Genomic DNA, 18,013 nt, shown 5'->3' with positions numbered 1-18,013 from the left:
ATGACAAAGGTGGAGAAAGGTGGAAAGATTTCATGTAATCCATGGACACCAGTGAGGTTCACAAATCATTGAAGAAAAAAAGGTTCAGAGCACTGTCTAGTGGGTCTAGATGACCCAACTCCCAATGTTAAATTGCATAGGATAGCACAAGGGTTAAGGACATTTTTGATGTTACAGCCTTTCCTAGAAATTACAGTATTGTCAAAAAGTGAATTCATTTTCATGAGTCAATTTAAAAAAATTAACTTTTATAGAATACAGGGCACAATGTTTATTTGATTTCAAGTATTTATTTGTTCATTTTTTACATGATATTAGGTTCCAGCTCAAAAACCCACATTACAATTGATTAAAAAAATGAGAAAACTGTGAAAAAATCTGCCCTAATTTAGCAGGACATGAATGTTTTAAACCCAATCTCAAAGCCCCTGTACTGGTTCTACAGATGTCATTAAATTGGTACGTTTTTTTTTTTTTTTTTTTGTCCCAGTTAAGGTAACCCTTGTGGTATCCTATGCACTTTACCATTGGGAGTTGGGTCATCTAGACCCACTAGACAGTGCTCTGAACCTTTTTTCTTCAATGATTTGTGATCTTCACTGGTGTCAATGGATTACATGAAATCTTTCCACCTTTATCCACCTTTGTCATGGTAGGGAGAACACGTCAATGTAAGGGTGGGGTCATCTAAGATAGCACAAGGGTTAAACATGGAGAAAACGTCAGACTTTATAACTAGCAGGAAGACCATCATTGATCCCCTCCATAGTCTGGATAAGCCACTAAAATTCTTAGCTAAGGAGGCTGGCTTTTCACAGAGCGGCGTGTTCCACCAGATGAGTGGAAAGTCTAGTGAAAGGGCATCATGTGGCTGGAGAAGATTCACCAGTAAAAGAGACGACCGTGGGCTTCAGCGGATTATCAGAAGGACACGATTGAAGAAGCTGCAGACATCCAGAAAGAATGGAATGAGGCGGAGGAAAAATTTCAATAACTACCACATTCAGGAGATGGGCTCCCACTGTCTGGTTCCACGGGGTTAAGACACTTCTGACCCACGGAGGAAACGACTCGACTGGGCCAAGGAGAAGAAGGACTGGTCAGACAACCAGGTCCTTTCTTCTATTGGAAATCAAGCTCCAAGGGTTTAGAGGGAGACCGGGAAGGAGCAGAACTAAAACTGCTTGAGGTCCACTTTCAAATCTGCAGTCAGTCATGACTTGGGCTGCGATGTCCAGTGCTGGTAAACTCTGCTTTCTTCAGTCCAAAATAACAGCAACAGTCTAGCAGAATGTTCTAGAGGACATCATGATTCACTCTTAAAGGAATAATAAAATAAACAAATACTTTAAATCACTGTTTGAAAGTTTTTTTAATGTAAAATAATACACTTTTCCGAGATACTCTAGTCTAGATTTTTTGGAAAGTGCCTGTATGCTTAAATTAAGGTGCTTATATAATAGCTTCTTTCCTAAAATGTCAAATTAAGATGTCTGTACCCCACCTAACAGTGGCTGGGTTGGCAGCGGTGAGCCTGTAACCCTAAACAAGACATAGTTGGTTTATTTATATCTATCTATATGCACATATATCAGTAGAAATATCATACACAAATGTCTGATCAACAACAAAGTTCATAGAAGAGAATAGAAAAAGAACAATATTTTTTTCCAGTCTAGTAGAATTGAATGTTGGAAGAGCAAATGGGAAAAAGGGAACTCCTGTTTTTTTATTAGGCTAGACAGAACATCTGGTGCATTTTAAAATCTTCAGCGCTCTTGCAAAAAAGAAACTTTTTTTGTAATTTCGCTGCATTTGAACATAAAACAACAACTTCACCTGGTCAGGAAACGTGAGCAATCGTTTGGGAAGTTAGAAAGCTATAAACAATTTGAGCCACAATGTCTTGCGCTTTCAAGAGAACAGAAAAAGAATCTACCTGCCTTCTACAATCCAACTGTAAGCTGCAGTTTATGACACTAAGATGGATTTGATTCTTCACTATAAAGTTTCTTTTGTGTGTTGGTTCTCAGCCTTGATTTAAATGCCATTTACTTAAATATTAATTTACAAATATAATAGCATAAAGCTAAAACAACATTAAAACGTATACAGAGAATGTTACAGTGCGGGTTACAGTGGTGCCTTAAATACAGTATGCAGAGAAAAGTCTCTGTTTAAAGGCAGAGAGGAGTGTGACAGGCAGGAGGAGACCACTGAAGAAGAGCTCTTCTATGGATATCTCTAATTCCTCAGGGAGTCCTCAACATCTGCTTCAGTGAAATCATTCACACAGTCCTGTCACGTGCAAAAAGAGAGAGAGACAATCAAAAACAGCAAATGTTTGGACTGGCACAGCCGGAACTTGAGCTCATTTTCAACATTAGAACAGTTTCTGGCTTTAGACGGCTTTGGAAGTGCAGTCATGCCAAATAAGGTCACTAGTGTACAAAAGTATGAACAAAAACATGCTAAAATGTATGACATCATGATTCTGTAGTCCAGAAAATTAAGCTCAAAATTGCATTTTTACGTATTTGTTTATTTAAATATATTTGTTGCACTGGTGCCCTACGACAGACTGGCGAACTGTCCAGGGTGTCCCCTGCCTTCGTCGACAAGTGGTTGGGATAGGCTCCAGCAGCACCGTGACCCCGTAAGGGATAAACGGAAGAAAATGAATGAATGTTGCACTGGTAATGTTAGATTGAGGCTGTGAGGGGCTGTCAGCTAGAGGAAGAGAGTGTAAACAGAGAGCTCTGAGTAACGGGGAGGGTAAGAGGGGCGGGGCTACTCTGCTCCAACAGCCCCGGCCACATCTCTTACTGCCGCTCTGCAGAAACTATGTTGTAGAAAACAACACAGGGTTTTGGCTGAAAATGGCATAATTATGATTCAAAAACCACTTGGAATGCTTTTACATTTGATCAAAGATGATCGGAGAGGCTCTTTAAGGCAAAACTTTCAGCTTACATCAAGTTGCAGTTCCAACCTCTTGTAGTATGGTAAATCAGTTTTAATCAGGTTGTCTTTAGTTTGGTGTTGAGCATCACGACCATGAAGGAAAGGATTCTGCAACATTTTATTTGTTGCTGCAACTGTCTGCCCATTCTTTGCTGGGGGAGCCATGTTTGAGGTCAGGCAAGCTGCAGTTCACCTTTCCAAACGGGAATTTGGAAACTCTCACCTACAGGTTGGACTTTTATTCCTCACCACTGACACTGACCTTTCTTTGCAATGAGGCAACGCCCTCAGGTGCCTCGGAAAACTGCATGCTGGGTAAAAACGGAGCGTGGGACGTGCGGTCGTTAAAATGGTTGCCCACGCTGTACAGACGCGGTCTTTTAATCTGGTCTTGGCTAGAAAGAGGAGTGAAGCTGTTCCGACGCAGGAAAGGTGGAGGCATGCCGTCCGTCCTGTCTTTGGTCTAGTGAAAGAAAACAACCAAAACAAAGACATGATGGGTGGATTAGTTTAACAAAATAAAACCTCTCATGGGTTTGAAATCATGGTGTCACCTGCGTGCAAAAGTGTGACAAATAAACCAAAGAGAAAAAAGCTACTGGAAAATAAAACCACCATAAATAGGAAAGAGGTCATAATGGCCTCAGCAGTCTGGACAGAAGTGAACAACACCCTGTGTCTGAAAGTCTGACACGGCTCAGCTAATCAGCTCAGAGCGTTCATGAGGGAAGCTGATTAGGAAATGTAGACTGAAATGAAACATTACTCACACGTCCAAGGACTGAAAACAATGAAATAATCCAATCAGAGTAGTCAAAGGTGGTAGAAAAAGTTTGTCATGTGTCTATTGGGCTGCATTTCTTTAGTCCACTCAGGATTTACAAGTCATCTAAACTTTTCCCAATTCAAGTTTCCACTTCCCTGCTTTCATCCTTTAAATAGTTCTGTGTAATTATTCCATTACAGCTAAACACAAAACATCTTTGGTTTTTAAAGCTGCTGCTGGAACAGTTTCCCCCCCAAAACCTCTTGAGTGACATTTGATTTGAAAGAAAAGTCATTTTCGCCATTAGAAGGACCAAACACTGAAATCAAGGGAGAAAAAAATCAACAGGTGCAGCTGCACAACCAAAAGAGAGTCCAAAATGAAGCTGAGCTCATGTCTGTGTTGTTGTGGGGAACAGAGAAGAATGCAAATGCTGTCATGTAACACGAGGAACTCTGTCATTAGTTGGGACAGTTTTTTCCTCTTGTTTAGCCATGAATTCAGTCACAGACACACGAGAAACACAAATTATGCTTCAGAACAACAAACTGCTGAGCACATCTTGCGGAAAAAAACAAGGAAGCAAACATGACATTGATTTATTTATTTATTTTGGATCTAAAAAAATTTTTGTAAATGCCAATCATCACTTAATGAGAGTGCCAAAACGTACCTGAGTGCAGTACTTTAAGTTTAAGTCACCGATTATATTTCTACTTAAGTAAAACTCTTTAAGTATCTAGAAAAAAACTTTACACACGTATTATTAGTACGGTAGCTTTGTAGAAATGTACACAAGTATGGGAAGTAAAAGCAGCAGTAAATGCGACATTTACATTTTTAAAGGGGTTATAAATTTAATTTCATTGTTTTTATTGTATGTTTATTAACCCTTGTACTATCCTAGGCACTTTCACATTGGGAGTTGGGTCATCTAGACCCACTAGACAGAGCACTGAACCTTTTGTCTTCAATGATTTGTGATCTTCACTGGTGTCCATGGATTACATGAAACCTTTCCACCTTAATCCACAATTTTTACCAATATTAACATACACAGTTTTATTAGTTGATTTTGGTTTTAACAATAACACAAAATAGAAAATAACTTTAAATCTTGTGTTTTGTCTTATTCTGAAAAAAAAGGACAAATAATTTGCTTTTGTTTTTAAATGGAGGGCTTAAAATTTTGTTTTCACCTTTAAATAATAGTAAAAAACATAACTGACTTTTTTGTTTTCTACTGTTTTTACAGATAAAGAGGTTTTTACAGAGAGGTGCCACGTCACTTCCTTTTTAAAAAAAAAGAAGAGATATGATGTAACTGGCTTTTAAAGACGACTGAAATCTGTTTGTAGTGGGTGATGGTAGTTTAAACCTTCTATTCACAGCGGAGCCACTTTCTGCTTTTCAGCTGATAGGAGAAAGGCGCAAATTTATACTGAAGGATTATGAAAAGTAAAAGTTAATAGTAAAAATTAAAAAACCTCATGTAAAATCCAGATACACTGAAAAAGACTTGAGTCCTGTATGCATTTTGACTAGAAGTAAAGTATGTTGAAGATGCTCTGAAAACAAAAATAAAAGACATCACAACTATGAAAAAAAACTTTCCGTGAACTAAGCCTAAAATAAGACAAGTATGACGTTTTTAGTCACTGTAAGGCTGAATCCTCATAGGAAAACATTCAAATATAAACGTTTGCTTTTATGAGGAAGTCAAAACATCCTTAAAGCTGCTAAAGTTAGCTGCATTACTCATCTTCATGTTACACAGAGATCTGCTGAGGAAGGCCGTATTTACTTGCCTCCAAATTGATACTATTTCTGCACCCACCCAAAATATTTGAGCAGTCCCCCCCCCTTCCTATTTCTCCTTCAGTTCCCCCCTCCCCCAGTAGAACAGTAGTGTAAAAACTGTAGTACTGTGGAATATCACAACCTTATCCAAGTGTTTACTGGCTCTCCAAAGTGCGTGTCAGGCCATGTGTGGGAATCGAGCCCGTAAAGACTCCACCCTCAACCCACAGAGACTCCACAAACACGTGGGGTGTCCAGGAGTGAGTGGGGAGAGCTTCAAGGCTGTTAATGAACAGGTTTAAATTGACCAAACAGAGGAAGGTCCGCTCATTTCTTAGGAATAAAAAATCCTTAGAATGAAATGGGTTTTCTGTGCGGAAACATGGACTTTATTTGTCAAATGCTCATGTTTCTCACAGGATTATTAGAAAGTTGAAGGTTTTGAACAAATGTGTCCAATAAAACTGTTGTCTGAAAGGCTGGTAATCTGGAAACTTGAAGCAAGATGAGACAGCACAAGGTTTGATTTGGTCCTAAATTCCTAAGATTAAGATGGGTTTAAACTGTTTTCTTGTCATGACAAGTTACACTCTGGTGGACAACACACATTACAGCAACAATAACAATAACATTTGTAAAAAACAAAAGGAAAAAAAGCAAACTCACTAATGGTCTGTCCCTGTGAGTGTTTACAGCCTCCACCCCCAGGTCAAATGTGTCCACTTTACAACCTGGGGAGTGAGACAGAACCCATATTCACCACAAGTGGAGAAAAACAGGAGGGAACTTGAAGCAGACGGGTTACATACCGTAAGCCACAGGAGTGAGTTTCAGGACGGTGTGCAGAGGGCATTTCAAGTAGGGCAGATCATCTAAACCAAAGGAAACAAAAAGAGTAAATGACACAGGGTGCTTGGAAAGGCCATTCTGTTGTCATCTTTAGGGGGGCACGTTAGGGGATTTTTTTGCCAATGCATGAGGGGGACACACCTAAAGAAGCTCGTGCTCTGCTCCATAAACTGTGGTGGTCAGTCTGTGTGGGTGGGAGTATGAGCACAGGAAGAGCCAGTCAGAGCGGAGCAGCGACTACACTAGACAAAAGCTGCATCAGGATCTGGCTGCTGGCTTACAGAGCTCCCCGTCTGTGAGTGGCTAATTATGGCTTTTATGGCTTTGTCACTGTCCACGTTCTGATCTGTAAGGCTTGTAAGCATGCTCGGAGGGTATTAAAAGGGGAGCTTCAAAAACAAATTCAACAGGAAATTGTGCACAACCAGAGGACACATGCATGGACAGCAGACACAAACTGAACCTGTGGCAGATCCAGTCAAAACAACGAAAAAGTTAAACCCTTGGTGGAACTTTTCCGTCGTCATTTCTTTTTTTTCCCAAAGGCTTCACTCCACCATCAAAAAGCATGCACTGTAGGAGTGAATGGCTGTTTGTCCTGAAATGGGCCTGTGATGGACGGGTGACCTTTGCTGTGTGTACCTGACATCCTGCCCGGTGACAGCTGGGATACGGACCAGCCTCCGCACAACCTTGAACAGGATGAAGCCAGATCAAAAAAATAGCTAGATGGTGATTCTTAGTAGCATCATAAAGCACTGAAGTGCAGAGAAAAGGTCTGGGCTGGATGTCATCAGGTGTGTAGATTCTCAGGTAGACTGTAGAAACAACAGTGCCTGGCCGTGTGCAAACGTAGGTTTTGATTTAAACATTATTTACTCAGAAATTTCCAGTTTTGTGTGCACAGTTCTGTGCAGCATTTGGTCATTAAGGTCATATTTCAGTTACTGCCCAACTATAAGTCTGTTTTAGGACATAAAGACAGAGATTGATTCCAATCCTTTCTGACAAAATGTGTCTTTTCCAAAGCAGAGTATATTTTCAGGGTTTTACGGTTGTTTACTGTTAACCTAATGATTGTTGTTTATAATGTGAGAATCTCTTTAGTGTAAAATGTAAATTTTTCACTTCGGATTTCTTTCAATTTTAAAGGAATTTGTTTCAATTCAAGTGAGTGGATTATTTTTCCTTAATTGATGTTCAAACATTTTATACTTGTCCTAAAAAAATACATATGTTTACAAACTTTAAGATGTTTCAAAGTCGACTTTTTGTTGATATGGAATTATGGTTCGGGTCTTTTAGTGATCAGGCTGAATCTGCTGATTCTCTACTTGTAAAAATTCTTGATGCCACAGCTGCTTCAGCATTTATTTAAGAAAATTCAACCATTCTGCATATAAACCTCTGGCAGCCACAGCAGTTCCACGACAAACTGTTGCTACCTTATTTAGTCATCACTCCAATAAAACTGTTTTCATCATTTTGTTTTTTTGTGCAAGGAATTTGAGATGTTTGTACTTTGGCGACCCCTTGTGGCAAACTAAAGAAAAACATTGGCAAACCTTTTTTTAATCAAATAATAGAAAGCAAAGTGCACTTTTAACACATTTGAGATCAAATGTTTCAGACACACACCTGGAAGACTTTTAGAGGCGTCTGGAGCAAGTCAATAAATAAATAAATGTTTTAAGCTTCCTGTTTTGAGTTATGGTCCCCAATGTTTTACTAAAAGACAAAATCAGGTCTGTGTTAGTTTGCTGAACTTGATGTTTGTTTTTTATGCAAACATACTGATGTAACTCTTCCTCAGCTGTGACTGCAGCTCACCACTTCCCCAGGAGATGGGTCAAATGCAGTGGACAAATGTCACACACCTAGGTCCGTGACAACTAAAGGGACTTTAACTTTCACCTGACATTTACAGGCAACAAAAAAAACTTTCAAATGAGTGTTGCAGTGTTTTGTAACTGCAGATGAAAAGGAAAATGTGAACAGTGAACGGGGCTTTGAACACTATTGTTAGTCCATAAAAAAGAAGCATTTGCATAACCTCATTCCATGTGCAGCTGCCAACTGGAGTGTGTCCTTTAATATTCTTCAAGGTTTCCAAGAAGCTTAAATCAAAATTAACTGCACTTCATTGTTTGCATGTGTGACACAGCCCTGATCAGCAGCATTCAAGAAAAATTCCGAGCAGATGACAGGTTTAATATTTTTGGATCAGCAACAGAAAGACGAAAATGAATGAAATGAATGGAAATGAAAATGGTCAGAAAAATCCAAATATTTCTAGTTATTTTTTGTTATACTTAGTAAATCTTATTTATAACAGCTTTACAGGAAGGAGCTGCAGAGATTTGACTCTTGGTTCTAAAACTTCTTTCTTAGTGAGGCGATGAATACTTCACTTCTCTGAAAATGGCAAACTCAAGACTCAGTGAAAATGTAAGATCGTTGTTGTTGTCTGTCCTTATTGGCATTGTTCTGTAATACACGTCCAGAGCAACAAAATGATCAAAATAAAAATCTTCTACTTTTATTGAGGCTTTCCTGTGTGCTGATAATATCAGCATTTTGCTGCTACATAACTTCAAATCCTGTAGCAGCAGAGAGAATGACTTTACAGTAATTTACCAAAAAGTTTCTGCATTTTTAAGATTTTTTTTTAAGCTTAACACTTAATGTATATATTGTTTGTTGTAATATGACATAAAACTTGACTAATCTTTAGATTTAAGAAGCCGAAATGTAGAAATAGTGGATGTACTTTCTGTCTGAACTCTTACTACAACACGGGATAAAGACAAACCAAGCATAGCTATAGGGATGGACTGTCACTGCTCTGGTCTCGCACTATTGTGACAGTTTTTGTGAAGGTGTGTGTGTCTGTGTGCATGTCACCTGCGCCTTTGTCCAGGAAATAAGCTAGCAAACAGCGCATGACAGCCTGATGGCAGATGACCAGAACATTTCCCTGTCGCTCCAGCTCCATAATCACTGGCTCCAGCCGCTGAACCAGGTCCTGATAGGACTAAGGAGATAGGAAATGTACGCATTTGTTGAAATGATGGCACATATCTTATTCTTCTAAAGGGTCAGCTGTAAGTCTCACCTCTCCTCCGGGGTAGCGGTAAAGATACTTGTCCTGGTCTCTCATGAGAAACTCTTTGGGATATTTTTCCTCGATCATCTTGTAGCTCATTTCTTCACATACACCCTGAACACAAACAATAGGACTAAAATTCTTGACAGTGGGCAGCTGTCCATACCTTTTGTGATGCGTTATGCAACATACGGCGTCGATTTCATTCAGAATTTTCCACTGCTCGTAGTGGACGCCCAGCTCCTCCGCTGTCTGGATGGTGCGTCTTAGTTGGCTCGTCCACACTTTCAGGTCTGACAGCTTGTGCTCCTCGATAAAACCCCTCAAGGCCACTGCAAACTGCCACAGACAACATATGTCAGCCCCCACAATCACAACTTAAATCATATATGTTTCATCCACAAGTTTCGTTTTTCCTATATGCAGAAACAGGATTCAACTTTTGGATATTTTAGTTTAATTTGTGAGAACCAAAAGTAAAAGCAAAACTAGCCTGAAAGATTTGCATTTCAAATATAGTCTGTCAAGGTTTGGAAAAATAGGAAAACTGCTGACACCTGCTTTCCTCTCTCTGACAGCTCAGAGTCTCCTCCCAGCAGCCCCTCCACATTATGAAGGCTCTCTCCATGCCGGCAAATGTAGATCGAGTGGGAGTGCACGTGGATGTTCATGAGGTAGTAAACGATCTTGCTTTGGATGTAGTCCTGCACTCTGTTGACCAGGAACCTGCGGCCTACATTAATCACCTGAATGAGGGACAAGTTCCTGTGAAGCAGAGAGAAATAAGGTCAACCTGATATAAATGTTTACATATCTGCAAACAGAGAAAAGCAGAGCGAGGACAAGCTGAGGTCTTCTGTACAGTCTGTGTTGTCTAAACAACCTCAGGAAACTCAAGGTCAAATTCTTTGTTAGCGCATCTGATTTTTTTTTTTCAAAGTGTAAATCAACATTTCAACGACGGCTTTCATAAACCTCCACTAAGATCATATTTTAATTAAGTCTGTTAAATTAAAAAAGCTAATAAATCTTTCCTCTCTGGAATGTGACGACTGCAGAAAAGGCCAGATGTTTATACAGAAAGCTCAAACTGAAAGGAGCTTTTAAGATGTGATCAATCACAATCTTTTAATTGTGGCCAAGAACACATCTGCTTTAAAAAGCTAATGATTAATGAGAGATAAACATTCATTGCTTGGAGTTTTGCTTTTTTGCTATTTTGTCTTCTTTAACCCCTTCACAAGCCGGTTACAATGTACATCCTGTTCTCTGCTGATGAAGGCTGGTACTAATGACTGAGTTGGAAGTGTTTGCATGTAGTCTTCACAAATGGGTGCTGATAATGCAGCAGGAAGTATACGTGTGGAAAGGTTAAATGTCTTCCCAGGGCAGTCCTTTATTGCTCTCAGTTCCAGAAGGAACATAAAGACAAGACAGTGTTCTGTCCGTTACCTTTAAAACTTTAGATTTAAAACTGCAAACGAACCACCCCCCCCCCCCTCCCCTTGAGACACTGCCTTAAGTGCACTCGCACTTTTATAGCAAATTGCCTATGTTGTATATTGTAAATTGTATCTTTTTCTTTCTTTTTACTTATTTATTTTATTTTAAGCGTATACTTTGTTTTTATTTTTATTCCCCTGAACAGACACGAGAGAGTAAGAAACGGATTTTCGATTCATTGTATGTGATGCACATGTGAAGAATTGACAATAAAGTTGACTTTGACTTTGCAAAAACTTCCAGTTGAGAGCTTTTGTTCAAAACCTGCCAAGTAGTAAAATGAGCTTATGACTCCACCTGCTGGACAAGTACCGCAACTTCATACAAGCAACAAATGCAAAGAAAAAGTGTAATTTAATAAAATACATCTCCTTCCTGTCCAACAGCTGAGCAAACAGCTGAGAGCTGAAGCCCTCTTGTGTTGGACAGATTTTACTTTAACAACAGGGGGTTGTGACTCTTCTGACACAAAGTAAATAAACCCCTTTTGTAACATAGGCAAAATTTTAATTACCGTATATCGATCATGTTGTGATCATTTTTTTATTGGACTGGACGGAAAAGAAAAGGACGGAAAAAGATAGAGGGATGTTAGAGAGGGGGGGTTGAAGGATGATTATGGGGGGGGGGGTTAAATCATAAAGCAACATAGAACAACATGCACAAAGTTGCTGGAAGTTTAAAATCATTACTATCAGGTATAGATGTAAAATAAATCTTAAAGAGCCTGCCCACACACACACTCAAATGTTACAAACATACCTTTTAGCTCCAAAAATCTTAACTTCACATATGAACATGCCAACATGGACACAATACAGCTACCGCTCACACGTGCATACATAGAATACATCTCTGATGTTTTGATAATTTGATTAAATGACTTACAACACCGTTTCTGAGCAAACACAGTAACAATAAAATAGGTAGTGTCATACTTGTCGTGATCATCAGGATCCAAAGGCTGGTATGTCACTTTGTAGCATTCTATCCGTTTCAGAAAGTCCTGCATGACGCCGTCACTGCCACTCTCTGGGTAATCTGGACTGGAAACCTTCACCTCCTTCATGAAGAAAACATTTGGAGAATTCAGTTATTCTTTTTGTTTTTTCGTTATTATTAAAGGGGCCGCAGTCACTCAAATAGAAAAAGTAAGAAAAAAAACATCTTACCATGATGTTTTCAGCAATGACATCTGGATCATCACATAATGACTCCACAAAGAACACCTGAGAAAAGACTAAATCCTTTCAGGTCTATTCAAAAAGACTGTATTAATCATTTAAAGCAATTGAAGAAAATGTATAAAGAGAAAAAAGGAAAGGAATATTTTAAAAAACAAAAGAATTGCTGGTAATACTACAGAGATGCTTAACCAAGCAACCATTGTGCCGAATACATTTCTAAATAAATTATTTTAAAAAAGCTAGAAAAGGGTTTTTGAGTCTTTGCAACTTTTCCAAAAATAAATCTCTAATCTTTCATTAAGTCTTTTCAAAGGGTCTGATTTGTTGAAACCTGATGACAACTGGATTTTATTTTTAAGACAACATGCCTCTCTTCAGATTGTGCATAGAGCTGTGACGGTGTGGGATTTTTGATCACTGCGGTGATGAACCAGCAGGGGGCGCAGTGTCGCGGTTAACCGCAGCCCCCCCCACACACACACAATTACAATGCAGTATTGGTTATTAACAAATAACAGTAACAACTAACTACTACCTATCTAATTAATGAACTAACTATATAAGTGTTGTAGAATGACTATGTGTGTGTGTGTGTGTGTGTGTGTGTGTGTGTGTGTGTGTGTGTGTGTGTGTGGGTGTGTGTGTGTGTGTGTGTGTGTGTCAGCGCACTGCGTGTGTAAGAAGAAGGAGCACACAAGTGTGTTGGGGGTGTGTGTTGATTCTTCTGCAGCGGACCGCTCTGGAGCTAGCGAGGCTTCAGAATATTATGTATTGCCCAGTAATAAACAGACTGCAGACACTTTGTCACCTTTCCGGTAGCCATGAGCCTGACACCCATGAAGAACACGGGGCAGGAGGCTCCGCCTTTGTTTATACAGACACGTAACGTTGCGCTGCACAAAATAGTTCCCAAACAAAACGTGTAGTGGTGTTCATCAAAATCTAACAGTAACTTTGGTGCTGCGCACTCAAGAACGCACGCAGCTTATAATTGAAATGAATATGGAGATTAATAATTAGAACGCAGTAAATTTGTCGTATTTCCTCACGAGACGGAAACTTCTGTTGTAGAATAAGGATGTGTATGTGCTTCTGAGACCGCGCCGTGTGCAGCGTAGGGGCAGTGACAGCCGCGCGCCGGCAAGAGGGAGTGAGAGGCGGGGCACAGGGAGTGAAGGAGAACAGTAGTAAAAGGTTTCCCCCAGAAACCCTTGAAGTCTGAACACAGGACTAGCAGAAAAAGTAAATGATCAGCAAAGATAAATAATTAAAGTGTTTATTATAGTTCCAATTACGCACCACATGCAGAAATTTAAAAAAAAAAATCTTTAAAATATACAAAAGTGCGGTGATGAAGTGATGAGGTCATTACCGTGGTGATGAGGTTATTGTCACACCCCTAATTGTGCATTGATCTTTTTCCACGCAAAAAGTGTTTCATCATCCATCTATTAACAGTTTTAAGTCTGACCTTGTATGAATTGTCATTTGCAAAGTTGAGAATGAGCTCCCTCCTCTCTCTGGTGGTGTTTGTGGCATCAAAAACCTTACCAAAAATAAAGGAGCAAACATCAACATCACACTATGTATATTATAAACACAGGACATTGATACAGTGTTTAGTGTTTCTTTGTCCTTACAGCAATCTGTCCTCCCTCATCATTCAGATAGGCTTTTACATCCTGCAGGGCCACCAAAGCACACTGTCTGCAGACAAATCACAACACAGGGTTGCTTCATCCACAATAAATGTTGACATTAAGACACGGCAACTTAAAACAGGTATTTGGTAAGAAGGTGTCATTGAAACTAGCAGGAGAAGGACCACATTTTTAGGTGTTGAACTAAGGATGTGTTCCTTACTTTCTGATTGTCATTGCTTCTTCATTGTCATGCCTGAAGAAGTCATAGGACTTGTACGCTCTGACCGCTTTCCTCCTATAGACTCCAAGATTAAAGACTGAGACAATAGGACACAGTCAGGGAGAGATGAGGTTTTATGTTAGTTTATTTTTAGCTGAAGCTGATAAACCAGTCGGCAGACTTTCTTTATATATCGACACAAACGATCCAACTGCAAACACAGCTATGCAACACATTGATAAATATAAAAAAGCTAAAGATCTCAGCATTAGTGTGGAAGCAGGTTGATTCTGAGACACCCAGGTGAGAGATGGATATGATTGGTTCTTAAAGGTTTTGAACTCTAAATTAAAAAGCCCTTGTCCTATCTAGCGAGGGTTTTTGGGACACACTTATTAGTGTTTGAAGTCACACGTGTCACCATTTCCTCATCGTTGATGTCATAAGAACTCTACCTGAAAGACATGTTTTTGGTCACATGGGTCGGTTTGTAAATGAGAGTGAAACCACCTGAGGCTAAGAGTGGCGGCCACCTTGTGATGTTGGGTGATAATTTAAGGCCACTTTTTTCTGGTTGTTTTATCTACTACACTACATATTTAGCCTCACACAATGTAAAAGTCATGTGTTACAAAAAATGCTCAAAAGTTATCAATAAGCAAGTTTCCTCCAACAAAAAAAAAAAAAACTCTTGAACAAATACAAAAATAAGTCTTCTTACCGTTGAACTATGACCAAATAAATATATAACTTTTCTAAATATATTATTCTGCAGCTTAAACTTGGTTTTCTAGAGGGTGTTCTACTTTTGTGGGCAGATTAAATGTGTGAAGCTGAGGTACTGACCCTTAGTCGGCACTCCAATCCAGTTCAGGTATCTTGTCAGCTTCTTGGACATGTATGTTTTCCCCCGGGCTGGCAACCCAACCATCACTATCATGGTTGGAGAGTTAGTCATGTAGGAAGCCCACGCTGCAGTCGGCACGCAGAACAGCCAAGAAGAAAAATGTTATAAGACGTTAATGAGGTATTACTTTTTAAACATACCACAAGGAGGATTTTTAAGTAGCAAATGCCTTGAAATATAAAAACGCCAGGTTTACATATAACAATTGTGATCACACTGAGTTGGAATTTAAGTTATTCCACTAATTGGTTAATGATTCTTAACATTGGTATCATGTCTTGGTGTATTGATTAATGTTTCCCACGACTGAGCTACTCAGCGACCCGATGCAATGCTTCAGACGAATCCATCATTCCATTTTCTAAAACACTGAATCCCTGCTCGGGGTCACAGGGTTGCTGGAGCCTATCTCAGCTACTGTTGGATGAAGGCGGGATGCACCCTGGATAGTCACCGATCTGTCGCAGGACCACAAAATCACATTCACACCTAGGGACAATTTACAATCCTCAGATAACCAATCATACACTGAATTGTGGGAGGTAGCCAGAGCACCTGGAGAAAACCCACGTATGTAAGAGGAAAACATGCAAACTCCACACGGAAAAGACGCAGCCAGGAGCGTTAACCCTTACACCACCATGCACCCCCAGAAAAACTCTATTTGTATAATTTTTTCGTTTTTTATTTAAGGTTCTGTGGAACAAAAAAAGGCTTGTAACAAAAAGATCTATCAAAACAAGAAGCTAGCACGACTAGACATGAATTGGTATTATAGCAACCCCAATTCTTAGAATCAAAGGCCAGAAATTGTTCCAACTTGACTTTTTTTTTTTCTTTAAAAATATTTAACACCATCCCACATTTCTGACAAGACTCTTTAAAGAGCACTACCATCTTGCAACCCTTCAGGCGCATGCTGCAGTTCCCGCCTCCACAGATATACCCACACACCTTTCACCTTGCTGTAATAACAGAAGGTGCGTCAAAGTTGACATTTCAGCTCCAATGAAACGTTATTTGTTGTTACTTGGGCTCCAAATGGAAAATTCAAAGGATGGCATGAAGATTTACAGACTGGATTTCTTCACCGTGTCACGTAAAACAGTAACTAAGATGAACAGCTTAAGCGAGAACAGATAGGAGGATTTGATTGATGTTTCACCTAAGAAAACACCCAGAAAGTAAAAAGAAACTCACAGCATTTTTTCTCGCTGGCTTTAAGCCTCATCCTTGTGGTCTCTGCAGAGGTGCCTGAAGGAGAAGTACGTCCCTGCTTCCTGGCAGCCATGGCACTCATAACGTGTGTCCTTTTCTCCCGTCACGGCTGCTCTGAGAACAGAGAGTTCAGGTTACTACAGACTGGAAAGAACAGTCAGTGTGCATCCATTCACAAGATTCAGTTAAAAAGTGTTGAACAGTATAAAATTAATGTCCTGTTGAGAATATGTGCAGCCAATTAGGATAACAATTAAACAAGCATTTCACAAGCAATTCAAATTTAAGTTAGTGGAGAGAAAAAAAGAATAAATTCAGTTTAAAGCTTAGAAGAAAATGTTTATTTCATTTCGTTGGCTGTTCTCTAGTCTAACAAAACCAATTGGTGGAGAGTAATTACCCTAGATATCTACTCAATGTTCACTATGACAAGGACCTTGTATATATTTTTATCCTTTTTTTTGAAAAGTGCTTACATAAATATCTGTTTCCTGTCTGTGAGGTAATAGCAGGTGTATTAAATAATGCAAGGTTGTTAAGAAACAAATACAACTCTCTGCGAAATTCTTGAAAAAACAGCAAAGTCAGGGATAAGTCGTAACATTTTAAACATTGTTTAATGTTCCTAAGAAAATGCACTGTATTTTGTTTTTAGAAAGCAGAAGTTTTTCAACTGACATTTCGTGCGGAAGAGCTTTAGCTACATAATAAATCTGTCTGAGCTCTCCAATTTACTAGTATTTGCTCAACAAGAAAGACCCACGAATGAATCGTGAAAGTTCAAATTGAAAGGAAACATTAGCAAACATACCAAACCTAGAGATTTCCGGCTCTCTTCCCGAATTAAAGCGATGTTATCAGTTATCCCGCTCTGACGCTAGTGACGTCTTCGTCACGTCTTAGCCATGCCCTCCCGCCCGGTGTTTGACACCGGAACACGACTTTTTCCCTGTCAAAATAAAAGCTCCCCCATTCGGCTTTTCAAAATTAACCTATTTCAATAGTCATCAATACAATTACGGCAAACTACAGTATGCACTGTATGTACAAAAGGTAGGGGTGTAACGACCAATCTTTTAGCGATCCGATGCATGTTATAATTTGTGGTTCCAATTCATGGTCAATATTATATTGATTGATTTTGAACGATCTGATTCACTGACCTAAAATGGATAAAGGCCATATTTAGCCAAAAATCCAACCAGTGTGACTCAGAGAGAAATACTGGACAGTGCAGGTGAAGTTTTCCAAATTCCCTGAATTTCTTGCAAGATTATCAGGTTAAGTTAGTTAAATGTGTACAAACAAATACACAAAAAAATGAACAATCAAACAAGTAAAGAATTAATGGCAAATTCTTTCACATTTTAGTTTCATAAAGTTCAGCCCACTGTTGTTTTTCCACATCAAAATAATACTAACGGCACATTATCAGAACACTGTATTCATACATTGGACATTTTTTGCTGCAATCACGTGTGTGTTGTCCGCTGTGATGCACTTGATCGTTTTTACGTTATAGTAAAGTAAACCCACTGTACCTCAGTCAATCCAAATGGTATTTTTCCAAGATGACGTACCAATTAATCTAATTTTGAATTTTTTTTATAATGGTATAGGTTGATTTGATTCGATTAACAACTTGATTAACAACCAAATCGTTCTGGTTGGATTGTAGAAATAAAAATCTAATCATCGATTAATCGATCAATCAATCATTAAACCCCTGAGTACAGGTGATATCTTTTACATTAAGCTTGAATATTTTACAGCGTGTTTTGCATGATGATGTGACAGAATGACTGAAGAAAGTAATCAGGAATATAATAGAACAATGAAGGAAAAAAATG

The 18,013-nt window shown here is 39.1% G+C and overlaps 1 protein-coding gene across 3 annotated transcripts; it reads right to left on the bottom strand.

Moving 5' to 3' along the window:
- Window positions 1-1,353: 1,353 nt before the first annotated feature.
- LOC101163251 (6-phosphofructo-2-kinase/fructose-2,6-bisphosphatase 2) lies at window positions 1,354-17,084 on the bottom strand. Of its 3 annotated transcripts, none has more exons than XM_011477409.2 (16): window positions 16,975-17,084; window positions 16,146-16,277; window positions 14,885-15,010; window positions 14,039-14,135; window positions 13,816-13,882; window positions 13,647-13,721; window positions 12,161-12,217; window positions 11,927-12,051; window positions 10,043-10,250; window positions 9,678-9,824; window positions 9,495-9,599; window positions 9,284-9,413; window positions 6,340-6,402; window positions 6,197-6,261; window positions 3,227-3,427; window positions 1,354-2,298 (listed from the first exon to the last, which is right to left on the bottom strand). In XM_011477409.2, the coding sequence occupies exons 2-16, from the start codon at window positions 16,243-16,245 to the stop codon at window positions 2,245-2,247; spliced, it is 1,620 nt and encodes a 539-aa protein (XP_011475711.1). In that variant the 5' UTR covers window positions 16,246-16,277; window positions 16,975-17,084; the 3' UTR covers window positions 1,354-2,244. The 3 variants fall into 3 exon arrangements, 2 of the variants coding, with proteins under 2 accessions (XP_011475711.1, XP_004070964.2); XM_004070916.4 differs by having other exon boundaries at window positions 16,146-16,272; window positions 16,975-17,083; XR_002290566.2 differs by lacking the exon at window positions 1,354-2,298 and adding an exon at window positions 7,022-7,071 and having other exon boundaries at window positions 3,361-3,427.
- Between the last annotated feature and the right edge of the window lie 929 nt (window positions 17,085-18,013).

This window comes from Oryzias latipes, chromosome 7 (genome assembly GCF_002234675.1).
Source record: "Oryzias latipes chromosome 7, ASM223467v1".
In the NCBI taxonomy this organism is placed as follows: Eukaryota; Metazoa; Chordata; class Actinopteri; order Beloniformes; family Adrianichthyidae; genus Oryzias; species Oryzias latipes.
Note: the sequence above shows the minus strand (reverse complement) of the source record. Positions and strands in the feature narration are given on the sequence as shown.

Coding starts and splice junctions, on each gene's coding strand:
- LOC101163251 (XM_011477409.2), bottom strand. CDS start 16,245: ATGAGTGCCATGGCTGCCAGGAAGCAGGGACGTACTTCTCCTTCAGGC. Junction 15,011..16,145: donor AGCCAGCGAGAAAAAATGCT/GTGAGTTTCTTT, acceptor TGCCGACTGCAG/CGTGGGCTTCCTACATGACT. Junction 6,403..9,283: donor TTTCCTGGACAAAGGCGCAG/GTGACATGCACA, acceptor CCTTTGGTTTAG/ATGATCTGCCCTACTTGAAA.